Source organism: Ictalurus furcatus, chromosome 14 (genome assembly GCF_023375685.1).
Source record: "Ictalurus furcatus strain D&B chromosome 14, Billie_1.0, whole genome shotgun sequence".
Classification (NCBI taxonomy): domain Eukaryota; kingdom Metazoa; phylum Chordata; class Actinopteri; order Siluriformes; family Ictaluridae; genus Ictalurus; species Ictalurus furcatus.
The window spans coordinates 25529517-25552225 of record NC_071268.1 but is presented as its reverse complement, the minus strand read 5'-3'; the positions used below and the strand labels follow the sequence as shown (position 1 = coordinate 25552225).

General features: G+C 39.8%; 1 protein-coding gene across 3 annotated transcripts in view; it reads right to left on the bottom strand.

Annotated features, from left to right (window-relative positions):
• LOC128617917 (venom phosphodiesterase 1) overlaps positions 1 to 22662 on the bottom strand; it is a 52163-nt gene extending 29501 nt beyond the window's left edge. For 2 of the 3 annotated variants that reach the window (XR_008387640.1, XM_053641157.1), the window contains exons 1-10: positions 16104 to 16202; positions 11941 to 12028; positions 7794 to 7922; positions 7303 to 7428; positions 6850 to 6910; positions 6352 to 6449; positions 6137 to 6216; positions 4679 to 4798; positions 1192 to 1301; positions 951 to 1016 (exon numbers count right to left, since the gene is read on the bottom strand). Coding sequence is in view for 2 of the 3 variants with exons in the window: in XM_053641157.1 (XP_053497132.1) it covers positions 951 to 1016; positions 1192 to 1301; positions 4679 to 4798; positions 6137 to 6216; positions 6352 to 6449; positions 6850 to 6910; positions 7303 to 7428; positions 7794 to 7922; positions 11941 to 12028; positions 16104 to 16148 (923 nt within the window). In the remaining variant the exon portion in view is untranslated. Of the gene's footprint in view, positions 1 to 950; positions 1017 to 1191; positions 1302 to 4678; positions 4799 to 6136; positions 6217 to 6351; positions 6450 to 6849; positions 6911 to 7302; positions 7429 to 7793; positions 7923 to 11940; positions 12029 to 16103; positions 16203 to 20737 lie in introns of those variants that run through there. The other variant, XM_053641158.1, reaches the window with a different exon arrangement.
• Between the last annotated feature and the right edge of the window lie 47 nt (positions 22663 to 22709).

Below are 22709 nucleotides of genomic sequence, written 5' to 3'. Positions count from 1 at the left end.
GTTTTTTTTTAATGCAACAAAAAAGTGGGAAATGAATAATTTCCCATTATTAATGTTTGCATTAGGTGGAAGTTTTTTTTTTTTTTTTCCTGAATATAAATGATCATTCAGTACTTTTTTCATTCTTCATATTGCACAATGAAATGCGGCACTGAACCCTTTTATTACACACTTAAAATTAAACACCTGAAACAGAAACATTAACAGGACCAAAGGACCAGGTTAAGGTTTCATGCAGAACCCTATAACAGAGTGCATCCCTGTTGCAGAAGATGTAGAACCCATTTATGAAGCTAAAACCAATGGAAAACTCTCGAATAATCCTAGAGTGTGTAAAGTAGCTTAGGAATCTTTTGTGGAACTTTTTTAATCCCGGAAACACTTTCAGAAAAATGTTTTCCATGGGGCGCTTTAGATTACGTAGAGTCCTTAGCTTCTTAACAGGGTTCCAGGTAAAACCTTATGTGATAGGGGAACATTATGTAAGGTTCTCCACAGAATCTTTAGGACTGCCATAAGAGGGATAAACTACAGACCTGCAGCCTACTGACGTCCTCTGTGCAGAACCCTACAATGATTCTCTTTCCCACAGGGTTCTAAGTAGAGCCCTGTTAAGATGTTAAGGATGATAAATAATCCAAAGGGGTTGTTCCCGTAGATGGAATCCTGGGTTATAGAGAAACATTATGTTGTAGGGTTGTACACAGTATCAGTAAGGGCTCTTGTGCGTTTCTGTGCAGAACCTTACTACCTAATGGTTCCTTATCACACAGGGTTCTGACTAGAACGACTTTAAGAAGCTAATGACTGTCAGTCATCCAAATGGGTTCAAGATGGAACCCTGTGTGATGGGGAAACGCTGTTATGTAGGCTTATTGATTCAGAACATATGTGATATGGTAAAGGATAGTGCAGTGAATATGTAATGGATCTCAGCAATGATGACTTACCGCTGATCATCAGGCAACTGTAACCACTTCAATACGGTGAGAACTCTCTGCTCAAAGGGGACTGTTCTGTAACACACACACACACACACACACACACACACACACACACACACAAATCTATCAGCTTAAATAATAATAAAAAGCTATTCAACAATGCTATTCATACAATAAAGGTTAGAAATAAACCTGGCTTGCTGTACTTCATTGTATAGGATTCACTGGACATATATGTGTACTGTACCCATTATAGTTCTCATATATATTTGGGAAAGTTCCATTTATTTGCACATCTGATCCCGGCCAGAAGTAGGTCCCTGCTCGCAGACCCTGATCCATCACCGTGAGCCAGATCTGAGAGACAGACATGGTGATAGTGAGACAAAAAGGATAGTTCACACCCCAAACGTTCAGTTTAATGTGACATACTATGATACGATTCAATACAATCGTTTTTTTTTTTTTTTAAACATGTTCATTATTGACCTTACGATTCTATTTGAAGGCGTTATTGTATGACATTATATTAATTATGACAGGTGTATAGTATGTTGTGAGATAAATGTTTAGGCAGTGCTATGAACCAGGATGCAGAAGATTGTGAAACGTATAAAAAACTTATTTAAAAAAAAGTGAAAAACAATCATAAACATTTTAGGGGAAAAAGGAAACATATATAAAAGCTAGAATAACCTAGTTGCATAAGTGTGCACACCCCTAAACTAATACTGAAGCACCATTTGATTTTATTACACCATTCATTCTTTTCGAGGAAGAGTCTATCAGCGCTGCACATCTTGACTTAGCAATATTTTCTCTTTCTTGCAAAAACATTCCAGATCCATCAGATTGTGAGGGCAGCTCCTGACCCCACAGAGTTTTCTTTGGATTCAGGTCTGGGCTCAGGCTAGCTCATTCAAAAGGATTGATCTTCATTTGGTTAAAAGACATTCCTTTGTTGATATGGATGTATGATGTATGACAGGTCATTGTCATGCTGAAAGGTGAAATTCCTTTTCATCTTCATCTTACTAGCAGACACCTGAAGGGTCTGCACTAAAATCGCCTGGTATTTACAGGTGCATCTAAAAAAAAAAATGAAAATATCATGGAAAAGTTCATTTTTTCCCCCATAATTTAATTCAAAAAGTGGAACTTTCATTCATTCAAATGGAATTCTGAATTCATTAGACATAAAGTGAAATATTTCAAGCCGTTATTTTTTGTTTTAATCTCGACGGTTACGGCTTACAGCTCATGGGAATCAAAAATCCAGTATCTCAAAGTATTCGAATAAAGAATTTATAGTACAGAAATGTCGAGCTGAGAAGACTCTAATCAGTGAATTAACTCAAAACACCTGCGAAGGTTTCCTGAGGCTTTAATCTCTCAGTCTGGTTCAGTACACAAGCACAATCACGGGGAAGATGAAAGTAAATGTTTGGTTTCATTTGGAAATCAAGGTTCCAGAGTCTGGAGGAAGAGTGGAGAGGAACAGAATCCGAGTTGCTTGAAGTCCAGTGTGAAGTTTCCACAGTCGGTGATGATTTGAGGTGCCATGTCATCTGCTGGTGTTGGTCCAGTGTGTTTTCTCGAGTCGAGAGTCGATGCAGCGTCTAGCAGGAGATTTTAGAGAACTTCATGCTTCCATCTGCTGACGAGCTTTATGGAGATGCTGATTTCCTTTTCCAGCAGGACTCGGCACCTGCCCACAGTGCCAAAACTTCTAGTAACTGGTTTATTGACCGTGGTATTACTGTGCTTGATTGTCCAGCCGACTCGCCTGACCCGAACCCCTATAGAGAATCTATGAGAGACACCAGACCCAACAATACAGACGAGCTGAAGGCCGCTATCAAAGCTCAACCTGGGCTTCCAGAACACCTCAGCAGTGCCTCAGGCTGATCGCCTCCACGCCACGCCGCATTCATGCAGTAATTCATCCAAAAGGAGTCCTGACCAAGTAAAAGCTCTGCTTCTGGCTGAAGAAAAGCAGCCCTAAAGCATGATGCTGCCACCACCATGCTTCAACGTGGGGATGGTGTTCTTTTGGTGATGTGCTTTCACATTGAGGGTGGAAAATCTTCTGACACGATTTATCTTGTCTTCTTTTTTATTAATCACAAAAACCTGCCATTTTAACAGGGGTGTGTAAACTTTTTATATCCATTATTTATCAGTGTATCAACGCTTCCTGTAGGGAATTCGGTGTTCGATGGAGTAAGACGCGAAGTTGGAGGTTCCTGCTGATTTCGATTAAAATTGTAATTAATTAGTGCTTTTTGGTCATATAATATGTTTTGACTTATTCTACTCTGTTTCCTTGTTTGCACTTTTAACTTTGTGGCACGTGAAGATGTCTGGAAAGAACACGAAAACCCGTGGGAGCATTCAGACACGACTGAGGCCAAGTGTGCACGCCGTGAGCGAGTCTCCTTCTCCCCCTGAATCCGCGTCCCCGAGCAGTGACCCTGACTTCACCGCACTCAGGCTTGAGTTGCTGGCTTCACTGAGGAAGGACATCGCCGATATTTTTAAAAAGGAGTTTCAGGCGATGTTCAGGGATGTGTACTATCCAGCTTGACCTGCAGGCCGTGAAGACACAGCAGGCTGGTGATAAAGTCGCTACCGAGGCTACCATATCAACACTGAAAGGTACTGTTGAGGAAATGGAGCAAGCGCTCATGTACAACCGCTGCTGTAGCGGCCTTGTTAAAAGAGGCGTTTGGTCTGGAGAAGGAGCCGGTTCTGGACCGGTCCCACCGGACCCTTCAGCCGAAGCCCAAGCCTGGTGAACGACCACGAGCTATTGTGTGCAGATTCCACTATCACAGTGACTGTGTTGAAATGTTACGCCGTGCGAGAGAGCTCCAGAGGATTAAAACGAGGGAGTTAACCATCTCTGTTTTCCCTGACTACACAGCCAAGATAGCCCGGGCCCAGGCCGCATTTAACGAGGTTTGGCGTCAACTTCGTGGTATTGAGGGAGCTCGCTATGGAATACTTCACCCAGCTCGGCTTCGCATTACATATAACGGTGTTCAGAAGGACTTTATTTCAGCGGAGGAAGCAGGAGACTACGTTAAACTCTTGATATCGGGGGATGAATCACATGAAAATTAATCACATGAAATGAATCATATGAAAATGAATCACATGAAAATGAATAAATAGATTAAAACTAAAAAAAAAAAATATCAGTGTTCAGTGTACTCATGGCCAAATATGGCTCAACAGTAATCAGCTCCATTTAATTTTCTTTTTGAAAGAATTCAGATTCTGGGCCTACAATGCTGCAAATAAACCAATAAACTATTATAATTTATGAACCATGTCCACTAAACCATGTGTCCTTTTTATTTATCAGCTCAGAGTTAAGCCAAAAGTTGAGTTTTAGCTGCGTTCTGATTCATAGCTGTTCCACTGTAATGAGCTAACAGACTGAATTTGATGTAAGTAAATACTCATATACTCAACACACAAATCATATAATAGTTTATTTTGGCCTGATGTATTTCCATTAAGAAACACTGAAAGGTTACAGAATTTTGTCATTAACTCCATGTGACATACATAATGGTAACCTAACACTCCATTACGCATCCAGTCCATTACTGGACTTCAGCTGTCGTGACAACACATGTGTGTGTGTCGTGATGCAGGGTTCCAGTAAAGTGTTAGCAAAAATGCATGCCATGCCATGAACTGTGTATGTGGGTGTGGATGCTTACCGGTTGGCCGAGGTACCATCTGGCTTTGTTCTTCTCTGCATTAGACAGACTGAATGAGGCATTAAATACAGGGTCATACATGTTGTTATCCACTAAACCGTGAGACTCCGTGTAAAGACCCTACAGAGAAAAAGAGAAAATGTTTACCTTATCTACATCATAGCTTTAAATCATAAGTTTATTACTGTAGTCTTATAACTTTAATATTGAAATCTAGAACCTGATGCTCATATAATCCTGAGCCCTAAAGCTCCTACTCCTGTCATCCTAAAGCTTACAAGCTCCTACTCCTGCCATCTTGAGGTATACAAAAGAACTACTCCTGCCACGCTGAGGTTTCTAAACTGTTAGTGCTGCCAATCTGAATCTTACAAGCTGCTATTACTGCCATCTTGAGGTCTATTTATGTTACCACCCCGAATACTACAAGCTCCTGCCCCTGCTACCCTGACGTCTACGAGCTCATACTCCTGCCAAAAAACAACACAAAAAAAAAACCATGCCACAATCAAAATTAGTGAGATCACTCTTTCCACCTTCTGATGTTTCATGTGAACTCTAACTTGTATCTGCATGATTTTATGCATTGTGCCGCTGGCACATGATTGGCCAATTGGATAACTGCCTGAATTAGTAAGTGTTAGGCATTCTCTTCTAAATGATTTCTTTGTAATTTGCAATCTTTGGTTTCCTACTCATGCCACCTACAATCCGTGAACTCCTACAAGCTCCTATTCCTGCCACCTTGAGGTCTTTTTCTGCTGCCACCCTGAGGTCTACAGTGTACCTCTTCTTGCCACCTTGGGCTCTGTAAGCTGCTACTGCTGCCACTCTGAATCCTACAAGCTCCTATTCCTGCTATGCTGATTGCCTACAAGGCCTTTCGTTTCTTGGTCATTTTTCTAGGTTATTTCCATCATAGGAAGTCTGACACCTGTGACCTGCTTAAAGCCTGTAAAGACACTTGCATTGTTAAAAAATTCAATCGGATATATTTAGGGCAGGATGATGAGTCTAAAGTGTATACAGTCATTGAAAGTAACTGAAAGTCTTTCTACAACTGGAGGCAGGGACTCATGACACACATGGCAAAAGGTTACTAGGAACCACACTCACACAGCTGTCTAATTGCAGCAGCTCAATTGGCTTAGTGTTTCCCTTACGCATTTCATTATCTGAATTTAAAACTTTTATTGGTTTCCAAGAGACCACTCAGTCTTGGTTCTGTCCTGGATATATCCGGTTAGTAATGAATCAAATTCTTCACCGCCGCTCATTACCACCGTTCAAAAAGATAAACAGAATACATTTCTACCAGCCGATTTCTAACAATATTAAAAGCCCCAAGGCTAAATAGAAATGTGTAATGTTATTTTCCCCGGCAGTGTCATATTTCACCAGGCAATATTGGTAAAAGGATTTACAGGAACATAAATACAGTAATGCACGTCTACTGACCGTAACAATGGAGTAGTGGTTCGGGAAGGTTTTACTTGGAAATGCAGGCTGCATAAATGCTGAGGATGTTCCACATTTTCCTAAAGAACAAACACAGATGTATAATTCATACCGTGTTGAGACAAGCAGATGCGTCATGATACTCTACACTAATACACGAGTTTTACCTGTGCTACACCCAGTTCATAAGTGTGAAAGACAATGCGAGCACTCACGTAGCTTGTCCAAGACCGGAATGAGGGAGTGCCATGTCTGCTGATACTCCGCTCTTAATCCATCGAGAGAGATGAGCAGCAGAGGCTGCCTCTTATAACTGAACAAGAGCGAGAGAGCACGAACCAGTTAGGGATGCATTGATACTGCTACAATCTCATACTTTGGGCTCATTTACTCATACTCATCGTGTTATGTGCAATATGCATAATGACAGCAATCTGGATGTATTTCATGATTAATGGTGGCAATCAAAGCAAAGCAGACTGCAGACTGCAGACTGTTCTTTACGAGTGCGTCCTTTACACTTTGCTCTTGAGTCAAGGTGCAATTCAAAATCCAATGCACATCGCTTTCAGTTTTAATGAACATTCGCGCTGATACTGCTCTGCGCACTCAGATTGGTCATCCTTACACTCTATATTAAAGGTACTGTTTACTCGGAATAGCAATTTAAACGCAAATGCAATAGGAGCATGTAATGTTAACGTGAAAGTTACTTAGCAGGACACTTAGGGCTGCTCATGCTCACACACTGATCCTGCACCCATGGTGTCATTCCTGAAAGAAAAAAACAAACAAACATAATAATAATAATAATAATAATAATAATAATAATAATAATAATAATAATAATAATAATAATGGTGAGTGTGAGTGTGGGCGTGTGGGTGTAGATGAGTGAGGGACTGATTAGCTATGACTGTGTATGAGTGTGCTCAGTGAGTTATGAGTTAATAGACGTGCCCAATAATTCATCATTTATTTCATAATCATTTTTGTGTTTGTGTCAAGTTGTTTACCAGGACATGAAAAATAGTCTAATTCTGTGCATTAGTTTAAGTGTGCCTGATTAGTCCTGTATGTGTGTGTGTTTGTGTGTGTGTGTGTGTGTGTTTGTGTGTGTGTGTGTGTGTGTGTGTGTGTGTGTGTGTGTGTGTGTGTGGTCTCACCATTGCAAACAATGCCATAGTTCGTACAGCAGTCTCCAGCACTCACACAGTCAGAAGAGCAGTGACACTTACTACCAGAGACACGCTTTTCCCCACAACGCAATTGTGTACACTCCCAGCTCTCAACTACACACACACACACACACACACACACACACACACACACCCAGACAAGGCATGTGTTTCTTGCATTTAACAGCTGTTCAGTATTAACACACATTAATATATCACAGTAATAATACACAAAAATGAACCTTTGAGTCAACACCTGTAACTGTATTAATTTGATCGTTGTACAGTAATGATGTCTTTGACATAAAATGAATATTAATTAAAGCTGTCAATCACTGAGATTGTGATGGTATAATGCCTGCGGTTGCAGATGTTTTGAAGGATTGTGTGCTGACTTGCCCGGTGTTACCCAATGTATTTTTTGTTCCTAGTCAAATTCTGAATGAACTCTGGGAAGGAAACACACAGCCATGACTTACTCGGCTGGAGGCAGATATCTGCAAAATCATAACAGCAGCTGTTACTGTTCACACACTGCTCGTCACATCGACAGCCTGGAGTCTCATAATCATACGGCGTATAACAGCGGTTCCGACATGTATCTGGCACTGAGAGAGAGAGAGAGAGAGAGAGAGCACTACTATAGTCCAGTAGTGTAATAATACTAAAACGTGTGTAATAGTTGTGTAATATAACTATTATATAATATAACATAATGTAATGTATAATAAATGTAATAATGTATAATATATGTAAGATAACAGATCACAGGATCATCAACATGCTTGCGGTTAAATGAAAATAACCGGTAGCACTTTACAAAACTGTTCAACATCTTATAGGTAACTCTGCAGCAGCTAAATAAGAACAAATGAGTAGTTCATTATTAACACTTATCTCATTCCTGTTAACTACTAAAAACTAATAATTAATTTCTCAGTAAACATGTTATTAGGAGATCATTATTAACTTAAGTCTTGAATTAGTCAGTAATTCCAGTAAGTCTTAAGCACTAATTACTGAGTATTACATTTCAGTCATTAGTCATGAGTTTCCATGTGTTTCGCTTTACAGTACTGTTCCAGAGCATCATTAACTACTGCGGATCAACAGAGTAACACTTCAGTCATTAGTAATGTTTCACTTTATTGTTTCAAATGATATGCATATAGTTAAAATACATGCAAACGACATTGTACGTGATTTATACAGCTTACAGCTGTTATAATGGTACAAAGCAGGGCCGGCCAATTCATTTCTAAGTTATATTCTAAATACAAGGGACAGTTAAACAAAAATAATGATAAAAACGGAACTAACATTAATACTAGAACGCCATTTACTTGTATTGCATAAAATATGCTGTCGGGGTGTAATAGCAATTTTGGATATGTATGCAATAATATATACATTTTATAATTAAATATAATATACTAAAAACTTGTATGTCCTAAGACTGATGTTATACTGTAGATATACAGTAAGTTTAAACTGAAACTCTAATTGAAACTCATTACTAATGACTGAAGTGTTCCTGTGTTGTTCCTCAGTAGTTAATGATGATCTGGAACATGGTCATTCATCACTAATTAGTAATAACGGTAGTGTTTTGTTATTTATAAGTATATTATTCATGACCCTTTTGAAACTATGTTCATGGAGAATATTTGTTACTCATCAATACATTACAACCTTTTTACTTGTTCGGTCATTGAGGTCTCTTTAGTCCTAGACTGGCTAAATAAAAACAATACCCTTACCCTGTGCTTCTCGTCAGAGACAGACAGTATAATACATTTAAATTTGAGATATGGAGGATAGGGTATTGGAATAGGGTGAGGTATATTAGACAGTAGATCTTCAGAAGGAAGGAAATTGGAAATGAATTGCGATGTGATCAAAAATGAATCCGTAGCTATTATAAAAGAGTTATAGTTATCTAATAGTTCTGCAGGAGAAATGGAAGACTCAGTAATTACTGATTAGTTAATAGTGAAGTCCTAGTAAGATACTTATTTAGAAGTTCTCAGTAGTTAACAGATTAGATGTTAGTGAAGAACTACTCAGTTTCTTTCCTGTTAGGTTCCTGCATATGTTGAACAGTGTTGTAAAGTGTTACCAAATAATCAATGAAGGAGTGGTTTGATCTGACCTGTTACCTTTTAATAATTTCCCCAAATGTTTTATTTCTCATACCACAGCAATTTGCCAATGATTGCATATTTGTTTTATTAATTAAATATCATGATACTTTTTAAACTATATTTACCTGTTTATAGTTAGGTTTAATGTTCAAGTCTGTTTTCTCATTCTGTTGGAGTTAATATGGCTAACAGTTTTTATTTGTTTATTTATTTTTTAAAATCTGGTCAGAAATGTAATGAAAGTTAAAAAAAAAAAAAGTGTGACGCGAAGTTGGAGGTTCCTGCTGATTTCGATTAAAATTGTCATTAATTAGCGCTTTTCGGTCATACAATATGTTTTGACTTATTCTACTCTGTTTCCTTGTTTGCAATTTTAACTTTGTGGTACGTTAAAACGTCTGGAAAGAACACGAAATCCCGTGGGAGCATTCAGACACGACTGAGGCCAAGTGTGCGCGCCGTGAGCGAGTCTCCTTCTCCCCCTGAATCCGCGTCGCCGAGCGGTGACCCTGACTTCACCGCACTCAGGCTTGAGTTACTGGCTTCACTGAGGAAGGACATCGCCGATATTTTTAAAAAAGGAGCTCCAGAAGCTCCAGGAGACTCTCGGGCGTGCGCTGTCTACTATCCAGCTTGACCTGCAGGCCGTGAAGACACAGCAGGCTGGTGATAAAGTCGCTACCGAGGCTACCATATCAACACTGAAAGGTACTGTTGGGGAAATGGAGCACGCGCTCTCCGGTTGCACCGATGACATAGTTCATATGAAGACTACTATCGAGTCTCTCACTGCGACCGTGACTCAGAGAATAAATGTGAGGATTTGGGGTCGAGGTCACGGCGCAATAACGTTAGGATAGTCGGAGTTCCAGACTATCAACTACAACTGCTGCTGTAGCGGCCTTGTTAAAGGAGGCGTTTGGTCTGGAGAAGGAGCCGGTTCTGGACCGGTCCCACCGGACCCTTCAGCCGAAGCCCAAGCCTGGTGAACGACCACGAGCTATCGTGTGCAGATTCCACTATCACAGTGACTGTGTTGAAATGTTACGCCGTGCGAGGGATATCCAGCGGATTAAAGTGAGGGATTTGACCATCTCTGTTTTCCCTGACTCCACAGCCAAGACAGCCCGGGCCCGGGCCGCGTTTAACGAGGTTCGGCGTCAACTTCGTGGTATTGAGGGAGCTCGCTATGGAATACTTCACCCAGCTCGGCTTCGCATTACATATAACGGTGTTCAGAAGGACTTTATTTCAGCGGAGGAAGCAGGAGACTACGTTAAACTCTTGATATCGAGGTGAACTGCATCACCTACACAGCGGAGTCTTTTTCGCTCTTCTTTTATTATTATTTTTTGCACTCGGCCTTCCAGCGCTACAGAATTCCATTCTTATTGAAGATATCGTCGTTGCATTACTCCGCCTGGATTTTGTGGACTTACTCCTCTTAAAAGTACTTCTGTATTAATGTGCTTCTCTGTTTTGATGCTCTGACCGGGTTAGAGTTTCTGTTTATTTAATTGTATTAGTGTTATCTCCTCGGCTTTACGTGCTACACTGTTATATTATTTGTTACAAGTCTTTAAAAGGTAAGGACATTATATTTATTATTGTGTGCAGACTGTTTATCAGTCTTGGTAATTTTGTTGGTTAGTCCAGCTTACTCTCCGAGTTGTTTTCACATTGTGGACAACGTTCGGTTTTTTGTAGGATACACTGCTGTCTATTTGTTTATGGAGACTTTGGGTGTGTGGGTGTTTGGAGGATTGTGAAAGTAAGCAGAACGTGCCAATGCTTTGAAGGATGTAATGTTATTTAATTGCGAGTCTGTTTTTAGAGCATTTAAACCTAACATGGTGAACAAATTATATTATAGAATTCAGGCAATTTTACTGGGGTTATCTCATACAGTGTAGCAAGTAATAATCTGGAAAGACCTTTGTAATATCACAGTCTAAAACTGGATTTAAAGAGAAGCAAATTAGTAAATGAAACACATGTAAATGAGTCATACGTAAATGAATCACATGAAAACGTATCACTGGAATATGAATCACATGAAAAGGAATCACATGAAAAGGAATCATACGTAAATGAATCACATGAAAATGTATCACTTGAATATGAATCTCATGAATATGGATCTCATGAAAATGAATCACATGTAAATGAATCATACGTAAATGAACCATATGAAAATGAATAAATAAATTAAAGACATAAAAAAAAAAATCAGTGCTCTTGATATTATGTTGAAATGTAATCATGACATGAGAAGACAATTATACTGTTTCAAATGCTGTTGTTATTAAACTAATAATTTAGGAATTGTTTCACACAATACTGCCGATGCTGTGGCATTGAGAAAGAAGATGCAGTCTCAAATGTTGAGGCTGCACATGGCCCTTTACTTCTTTCCAAAGCTGGAATATGAAGAAACATAAGTACTCTATATATATAAAAAAAAAATACAAAGAAGACTTACACTTGTTCTTGCACTTTTGCAGCTGAAGCCCAAGCCCTAGACCCAGTCCTAATATGATGGTCACAACAGATACAGCTAAAGTTCCTATCTGCACACACACACACACACACACACACACACACACAAAGCGAGATTAATAACCTTTAACATTTTCTCTAAGATATTACCACTCTGAAATAACACATATGGCATTATGCAGTGCCCAAGAACCAAGTGCTGAACAAAATAAACCTATTTAATATTTAAAATTCTTAACAGTGTTCCTAATGAAGATTTTTTTGGCATATTCACAACCAGTTTCATGAGGGAGCTTCACCCAGGAGACGTTCCATATCACTTCTATCTGTCGACCAAAATACCAAATACAACCTTATAATACAGAAGTCCAACATATACAGTCGGGTCCATAAGTATTTGGACAGTGATGCAGTTTTGTGATTTTGATTTGAAATAGATTTGAAATGAAGCACCCGATATGGAATTGAAATGTAGACATTCAGTGTTCATTCAAGGGGTTTAAGAAAAATATTGCATTAACTCTTTAGGAATTACAGCCATTTGTTTACAGAGCCCCTGCTCTGTAATTTTCACAGGCTCAAAAGTAACTGGACAAACTGACATAATCATAAATATAATATTTATTTATTTGTTTTTATTAATATTTGTAATACTCTAATGCAAATCATTTTCAGTCAATGACTGCCCATGACATGACATCTGAAGTCAAGTCTGGAACCCATGGACATCATCAAATGTTGAGTTTCCTCCATTGAGATGCTTTGTCAGGCCTTTACTGCAGCTGCCTTCAGGTGCTGTTTGTTTGTGGGTTTTTCTGCCTTCGGTTTTGTCTTCAGTAAATGAAAAGCATGCTCAATTGGGTTGAGGTCATCAGACATTTAAGAACATTTCATTTCTTTGCCTGAAGAAGCTCTTGGGTTGCTTTTACGGTGTGTTTTGGCTCACTGTCCATATGTACTGTGAAGCACCGTTCTATCAGTTTTGCAGCATTTGACTGAATCTGAGCGGAAAGTATAGCTACTTCTATCAAAAGTCACATCATCAATAAATCCGAGTGACCCAGTTCCATTGGCAGCCGTACAGTCCCATGCCATGACACTTCCTCCACATGTTTGACAGATGATGTGGTATGCTTTCTTACTCTTCTCTTCTCATCATTCTGGTCCAAGTTAATCTTACATCAGAAAAGGTCAGGCATTATAGAGAGTTTTTAAGCAAAGTCTAATGTGGCCTTTCTGTTCTTGAGTGTTCCCAGTGTTATATTGTGAGGTAAACTGTCTGTATTTGCATTCATGAAGGTGTCTCTTGATTATAGACTTTGACAATGATATGCCTACCTCCTCCAGAGTGTTATTGACTTAGATGTTGTGGTTAGATGTTGTGAAGGGGTTTTTCTTCAACAAGGAAAGAATTCTGCAATCTGTGGCCTTCCGGGCTTTTGGTGTTGCTGAGCTCGAGAGTGCATTCCTTCTTTATAAGAATGTACCAAATTGTTGTTTTGACCACTCCTAAAGATTCTGCTATCTCTCTGATGGGTTTGTTTTGTTTTTTCAGGGTAATTATGGCTTCCTTCACTTCCCTCAACACCACTTTGGACTGCATACTGAGAGTACCTCTGAACAGCTATCAAATGTAAATTCAACACAAATGCAAATTCGACTCTTGGAATCAACGCTTCAAGACTTTTTATCTCCTTAATTTGTCATGAAATAATGAGGAAACAGGTCAGACCTGGCCATGAACATGTTGATCAGTCAATTGAGTAATAAAAAGGATTTATTCCTCATATGGGAACAGGGCTCTGTGCAGATCTCCCACTCCAACCTTGAAAAAATATGCTTTTCTAGACCTCACTATGAGCACAGGGGCATTGCCATGCTGGAACAGGTTTCGGCCTCATACGGACCTCAACCCTACAGCATACAAAGACATTCTAGACAATTATGTGCTTTCAACTTTGCGGCAATAGTTAGGGGAAGGCCCACAAACGGATGAAATTGTCAGGGGTCCATATACTTTTGACCATATAGTGTACATATTGCCATAAATAAAGAATAGACCAATCCACTGACATACATAACTTCTAAATAATAAAAAACACCTATGCTATGCTCAGATCAGGCTTTCTTTGGCCAACCACTAAATCACTCGCTACACTTTCATCAATTACTTATCAGTCCTTTATTATCACTTCCTTATCATGTCCATCCAGGTAACATTTCCTTATCATCAGTTTCTTATCATTTTCCTAACTCAAGCTGTCTGTAAACAAAAAAAATATGAGCACAAAATAAGCAAATGAACAAAGACATCATAAGCAGTGTCCAGACAGGAAGGACAAGTCTTGGGTGGGGAGAAGCTCCACGGGTCTGGTCCAAGGCCAGCAGGAAAGAGAGGAAGTTTAGAAGATGAGCGCTATAAAATCTTGGCTGTAGAACAGGCAGTAGAGAGCTGTTTAACGTGGGAAGGCATTGCTGGCAGAAACATCAGCATCGATTCCACCCGGGAAGGTGTTGCTCCCATTTGCAGAATCTAGAGCTGGGGCAGGCAGCAGAAAAGAGGCTTGAGGTGTCACTGAGGTTACACCATATACAGACTGACAGTCATGAAATGAAGACATTCATGAAATCTTTCAGTCAGGATTTATCCCAGCCTCATCCCAGTCTTGAAAAAATATTGGTTAAAGTAGTAAATGACCAATGACTGGCCTCCGATGTCTTTATAATTATATAATTGTTTATTTAAATGGTATTATTTTCCATTGCTACAATGATGACACACAGTGATATGGTTCAGCTAAATCAGAAAATACATAATAGCTCAATGAAGTTTAAACCACTGTACTAGAAGTGCATAGATAATGATCTGTTCTTCTGTTGGACCTGCCTGATTCAACCTGATGCTCTACTTCTTTGTAAGTCTTGCTTAATTTGTGACTTGTTTTCTAATGCAGTGGATGGTCCCACAAAGATAACTACACCTAGAAATGATACATTTCTACCGAAGAACTGCTGCAATAATCATAAACACCTGTCCTTAACATTCTCGTAACACAATTAACACTTGCCTTTATTCTTCTGCATTTCTATACTGCAATCCCACTATCCAGAAGAGGATGGGTTCCCATCTACCTGGTTCCTATCATGTTTTTTTTCCTCGTGTCTTTTTCCTTGCCACTGTCACCTCTGACTTGCTCAGTAGATATCTAAATCGACATCCAGATTTCTGAATGTTCATCTTTTGTTAAAAGCACTACGCAAGTATAATTCAGTTGATCATTCTATAAATTCTATACTAGACTAAACAGAAAATGCAAAAACCTTAGATACGTGACAGATACAATGCTGGAATGAGACTTTGTAATGATTGAATGAAAGTCTGGTTTATTTAAAGGGAGAGTGAGTGAGTGTGTGTGTGTGTGTGTGTGTGTGATTGAGGACAGGTGAACCCAGTTAGAAACCTGACCTGGAAACTGGCTAATAATCATGGAGTTGGAGCTCATAGCAGGTGTAGATATGGTCTATGACAATTAGTACTGTAGCTGCACAAGTCTTATGAAATAAATCAGTTATGTAATTACTAAGTTATGGACTCTGTAACCGCATGGTGAACTCTGAACCATTCATGTCAAATGTACTATGAACTCTGTGTATAATATGGCAACTATTTAAACTCTTGCTTAAAAGAGCATGCATTTTTTTTTTTTCTGTACTGAATAATAGGTAACACTTTACTTTGTGTGTCCATGTAAAGGGCCACACGAAACCTACGTATGTAAGTCCTTCCTGACACTTGATGTAAACATTTACAAGGGCTTATTTCAATAGAACAATATTTCTGAATTTTCTGAACAGTCTTATACTATAAATAGTCAAACAAAAGCTGTTTACTTAAGGACCAGAAAATAATTGATACATACTGTAATTATGTCATCAAAGTGTTATAGGTGACATGTAGCTTCCCCCATTTCTTAAGCAACGCTGCCAAGAGCACTCAAGCTTTCTTTTCTTTTCATTGTATTCACTGTCATGTTTGGTCTAACAAAAGTTTAAATCAATAAGTAACCCACACACACACACACACACACACACACACACACGTGCGTGTTTTATAAAGTCATCAAATCTGGCCCTGGCCCTACTCACAATAATGCGTTTCCTGTTGTTTTTCAGTGTCTTATTGAAGTCCATGCTGGTCTATGACTCGGAAGCTTGAAGGAGTTTGTGTGTGTGTGTGTGTGTGTGTGTGTGTGTGTGTGTGTGTGTATTTTGCAGATCTTAACAGCATGGGTGACACCCATAGGTGAAATTCAAGTTGAAACAGCAGCATAATCATGAGGAGTAACATCAAAGAAAGGAAAATACTTTCCAATTCACACACACACACACACACACACACACACACACACAAAATTGTTATGTAACATTAAATCACATCATGTCGTCTATATTGGTGATGTTACCGTATTGTATAGACTATACATCACATTTTTCTTTGCTCTTTAGAAGCTGCTGTGATTTATAATGTTTAGTTAGAACTAATTGACTTGAACAGCTCCTGAGGTTGTATGTATGATGGGGACCTTGCCAAATGTAAAGGTTTTCTCTTGTATTTTTTGTATTGGATTGTATTTTTCCTCACTAGTTTGAGATTGGTAATGTAGCCATACAGTGATGGTCAGCAACGATATTCAGATGCTGAATTCACCGGATTATTGGCTGGTTTTAAGGAGCCCAGTGTGTGCCAAGAAACATTCCACGCACGATTATATCATGATATACTAGTCGCAGCTTGCACTGTTGCCAAAAGGCAGGTTGGGTCCATGAATTCATGCTGTTGATGCCAAATTCCGTCTCCGTCATCTACATGTCACTGCAAAAATTCTTCAAGATTCTTCAGGTGAAGTTTTTCTAATCTTCAACTGTCCTGTTTGGGTGATCCTGTGCCTACCGTAGCCTCAGATTCCTGTTCTCGGAATGAAGACCTGATCTCCTGGTCTCGATGTGTCGTGCATTCTGAAACGCTTTGCTGATAAATGCGGTTAAATGATTTACTCTAGCCTTCCTGTCAACTCAAACCAGTCTGCTCATTCTCTTCTGACCTCTCTCATTAAAAAGTTTTTTTCTGCGCCCCGTAACTGCCACTACCTGGATGGTTTTTACATCATTCTGTGTTAGCTCTAGAGAGTGCTGTGCATGAAAATCCCAGGAGATCAGCGGTGTCTAAAATGCTCAAACCACCTGCCTGTCTGGCACCAACCACCGTGTCACTGATATCACATTTTTTCCTCATTCTGATGTTTGATATGAACGTTAACTGAAGTTCTTGACTGGTGTGAGTCGTGTGCTGCTGAACCATGATTGAAAGAATCCAGGAAGTACTTCAGTACTGGGGTTCCGAGGATGTAACTACCGGTGCAAACAGTTGGTGTCTCACCATTGGAAAGGAGAAATTGTTCATGGTGATGGTGCTCAGCAAGATGTTGATCATCAGTCACCCACCTGTGTAGTGAACTGAGTCTATTGCTTACAGGAGAGGCAATAGTATTGCGACAATGCATGAGGTGATAAAACGTGATGCTTTACGGCTTGTGATTTTACCGTCTGTACTAAAATTACAATGGGAACATTTTGAACATTTTCAAGGATCCCCTCACTGACTTAGCCATTAGTTTAAATATGTTTGTTATTTTTTATTTAATATACAAAATTGAGATTTAGGGTCTGTGGTACGGCAATGGACAATTCGGACTTATTATTTAGCATTGTATTATGTTTGTTGTGCCTAAGGTTGTGTTTGCTCTGATGTCTGAGGTCACGTGTAAAGAGGGAAAAGCTATATGTGACGTCGGTTAGTTTTTCGGTGAGCCGACGGAAAAACGGGGAGCTCGGTGTTGGATAAGATTTTTGATAGAAATAAAACACAAGGGGCAATAAAATACGGAGAACGAGAATTTAGTGAGAATAAGGGAAAGAGCAGAGTCATGCTCTCCTCCTTATAGACAATGTCTCTTAAAAGTTAATTATAGCAAGGCCTAGGGCCTGACCAAAAAGAGGATGTGCAACGCACGGCACACACACGTAAGAGCATGAACTCACTCATACACAGACCCAGAGTAATCACAATAACAAAGTAATGGCTAATGATTATTTTACTAAATCATACTGTACATATGCTAATGACAATGCAGAAAAAGCATACACTTATCCATGATAAAGGGGAAAAAGCACACAGGTGATAAATGTCCTCACTCAAAATCAGCTCAGACTTGCCATAAAAAGCAGAAGTTGGTTTTAAAAAACAAAGCACCTAAAAGTGCAAACTCAACAGGTCTCGAGAAGTCTGAGGCAAAAATAAGCGGATTAGAAAAGGATCTGGAAAACCCCAGACAGGACATCACCCAGACATCAGATGTAATAGTATTTTGGGCAAACCAGTTGTGTTTCAACTGTATAAAAAGGGAGCCCCGTTTCAGGGGACTTTCAGATCACTCTTGGACGTCCCACTGTGCGGATTTCGTGTTGTGAGCAACAATAAACCCTTGCTTTTCCTACTCACGGCTCGCTGTGTTTTTTGTCATCCTCAAACTGATGTACGGTGCATCCGGAAAGTATTCACAGCGCTTCACTGTTTCCACATTTTGTTATGTTACAGTCTCATTCCAAAATGGATTAAATTCATTATTTTCCTCAAAATTCTACAAACAATACCCCATAATGACAACGTGAAAGAAGTTTGTTTGAAATCTTTGCAAATTTATTAAAAATAAAAAACAAAGAAAAAGCACATGTACATAAGTATTCACAGCCTTTGCCATGACACTCAATTTGAGCTCAGGTGCATCCTGTTTCCACTGATCATCCTGGAGATGTTTCTACAACTTGATTGGAGTCCACCTGTGGTAAATTCAGTTGATTGGACATGATTTGGAAAGGCACACACCTGTCTATATAAGGTCCCACAGTTAACAATGCATGTCAGAGCACAAACCATGAAGTCCAATGAACTGTCTGTAGACCTCTGAGACAGGATTGTATCGAGGCACAGATCTGGGGAAGGGTACAGAAACATTTCTGCAGCATTGAAGGTCCCAATGAGCACAGTGGCCTCCATCATCCGTAAATGGAAGAAGTCTGGAACCACCAGGACACCTAGAGCTGCCGCCCGGCCAACTGAGCGATCAGGGGAGAAGGGCCTTAGTCAGGGAGGTGACCAAAAACCTGATGGTCACTCTGACAGAGCTCCAACGTGTCTCTGTGGAGAGAGGAGAACCTTCCAGAAGAAGAACCATCTCTGCAGCACTCCACCAATCAGGCCTGTATGGTAGAGTGGATAGAGTGGTCTGAAGGACTCTCAGACCATAGTTTGAACAAAGATTGAACTCTTTGGCCTGAATGGCAAGCGTCATGTCTGGAGGAAACCAGGCACCAGTCATCACCTGGCCAATACCATCCCTACAGTGAAGCATGGTGGTGGCAGCATCATGCTGTGGGGATGTTTTTCAGCGGCAGGAACTGGGAGACTAGTCAGGATCGAGGGAAAGATGAATGTACAGAGACATCCTTGATGAAAACCTGCTCCAGAGCGCTCTGGACCTCAGACTGGGGCGAAGGTTCATCTTCCAACAACACAACGACCCTAAGCACACAGCCAAGATAACAAAGGAGTGGCTACAGGACAACTCTGTGAATGTCCTTGAGTGGCCCAGCCAGAGCCCAGACTTCAACCCGATTGAACATCTCTGGAGAGATCTGAAAATGGCTGTGCACCGACGCTCCCCATCCAACCTGATGGAGCTCGAGAGGTCCTGCAAAGAAGAACGGGAGAAACTGCCCAAAAATAGGTGTGCCAAGCTTGTAGCATCATTCTCAAAAAGACTTGAGGCTGTAATTGGTGCCAAAGGTGCTTCAACAAAGTACTGAGCAAAGGCTGTGAATACTTATGTACATGTGCTCTTTTTTTGTTTTTTATTTTTAATAAATTTGCAAAGATTTCAAACAAACTTCTTTCACGTTGTCATTATGGGGTATTGTTTGTAGAATTTTGAGGAAAATAATGAATTTAATCCATGTTGGAATAAGGCTGTAACATAACAACATGTGGGAAAAGTGAAGCGCTGTGAACACTTTCCGGATGCACCGTAAGTACTTGATGATATAACTTAGCTGTGTTTAACTTTTTGGAAAATTAGAGACAACATTGATAAAACACACTTTTTTCTGACCACGCTCTTGCACACCGATTCAGAATAAGCAGTTTTTCATTCAGTTTGATGTCGAGGTTTAATTATTAACAACTTTTCATTCATCTTTTGGTTTCTGTAAACGGACACTTCATATCAGCGGTATGTGAGGAGTGTGTGTTAATCCAGCCAGGCTTCCGCGTATTTTTTCTGGAATGGAACAAATGGTCGACACGACATTTCTTATTGAAAGATGAAAGCCTACCATCACTTAGTTCACTGTGGAAAAGGAAGACAATCCAACCCATGAAACCATGGAAATCATAAATACCAGAAAATTATTTACACATACTGTAATGTGTAAATAAAATTATTTACACATACTGTAATGTGTTATGACAAGACTCCTGTTTGAATAAAAGTTTATGTACGTTTATTACAAGATGGCATGAAGTGTTAAGTGTTACCAAATAAAACATTTTTCAACTCCTCCAATAAATCAATAAGTAACCCAAACACACACACACACACACACACACACACACACACACACGCATGTTTTATAAAGTCATCAAATCTGGCGCTGGCTCTACTCACAATAATGCGTTTCCTGTTGTTTTTCAGAGTCTTTGTGAAGTCCATGCTGGTCTATGAAGTGTCTATTTGTCGTTGAGATGAACTGCAGGAGATCAGTGTGTGAGTGAAGGTAGCAAACAATAAATATGTGCAAAGTGAGCAGGGCAAATACTTCGTAACCTTGATAGTGTGTGTGTGTGGGTGTGTGTGCGAGTAAAAATAAGATAAGCTGTAACTTAATTGATACACCATAGGGGACATTCACGTTGAAACAGCAGCACAAGTAGGAAGAGTAACATCAAAGACAGGAAAAGAATTTCCATATGTAGCATAAGATAAAAAAACAAACAAACAATATACAATAGATAGAAATCATAAAAATAATAGAAACAATGAAATAGATCAGTGTGTATGTATATAGTTCTATTTGTATATATGCATGTGCAGTATCCTTGGTATTTATATACATGTGCAATATCTGTGGAATGACAATTAAGTGTGTGAGTGTGTGTGTGTGTGTGTGTGTGTGTGTGAGACTCAGTCAGTGGAGTAGGAGGTACTGGGTACTGTTGCATTGTGGCGTCTGATGGCTGATGGCAGGAAATAGCCCCCCAAACAAACCGTCTTGAGGCACATGGGTGAATCTGTGGGTGAACATGCGCTTCAGCTCAGCGTAGAGAGTATGAGAAGGATTGTCGGCGATTTGATTTGTTCTGTAAACATTAACTCACATCACGTCATATATACTGGTGATATTACCGTATTGTATAGACTATACATCACTTTTTTTTTTTTTGCTCTTTGGAAGCTGCTGTGATTTATAATGTTTAGTCTACCTGACTTCAACAGCTCCTGAGGTTGTCCTGATTTTTGTATGAGTATGATTGGGGCCTTGCCAAATGTAGAGGGTTTTCTCTTGTATTTTTGTATTGGATTGTATTGTTCCTCACCAGTTTGAGAATTCTTATCAACTGAAGGCTACGTTCTACTACTGACGACGGCCCCAAGAGGTGCAGCCTGGAGATTGCTGAGATTGCTGAGGATGGCGCCACTTAAAGTACCATAGGAAATGGTTTTCAATCTCAATTCCACATGGACAGTTGCGCTGTGGTTGCTGGGACTACGGTTGCTGCGATGGCGTTTGGACTGCACTTACCACGTACAGTTTTGCACTCAGGTCTCCTTTAGTGAACAGTGGATCAGTTCGACAAAACAGACTTCATATAAAAACCATAATGAACTTCCCTTTACTTTCACACTATTCGTTGTTACCCAGATGAGGACGGGTTCCCGTCTGAGTCTGGTTCCTCTCAAGGTGAAAATCATAAATACCTGGTTGAATACATTAGAACTTGAGAAATACTGACATAGGGTTTTGTTTATTCTGTTATGACTTACCTTAACAACTTAATGGATGACTTATGACTTAATGGATTAATGAAGAACCTTGTAATTGAAAGGCATCCAGGTTCCTGGTCCATATCTCAGTACCTGGGCAGCATTGAGACATATTCTGCTTTTGAGGCCTGTCTCTAACTGTGAGTTTACAGACACGTTTTTAGTTATTGAAGACAGCCTAATCAGACAAGGTAAGCAAAGGTATCAGGTATCTGAGGGTAACAACACTGGAGCTCAGAGTTTGGGCAAAACAGCTAGTCTGGGCAAACATCTTGATGAAAATACACACACACGCACACACTTACTCCTATCTCTAAGAATATATCATCTCTGTCTCTGTGGCATAAACACTGCACTCACCCCTGGCATGCTAAAATGGTTTCAGGGTCTAATCATGGCACACACCAAAGCCAGCATCCCAGACGCCACAGATCTGCCTCAGTTTTCCTTCCAGACCACCTAGAAGCAGATCATGCAAACTCACTGCCACGCGCATCACACGAACCCACTTTGATTACAGAAACTCACCTTGGACGACTTCAAATCTGCATTTAACCTCTCAATGCCTTAAGTTTTGTTGACACCGACACAGCCA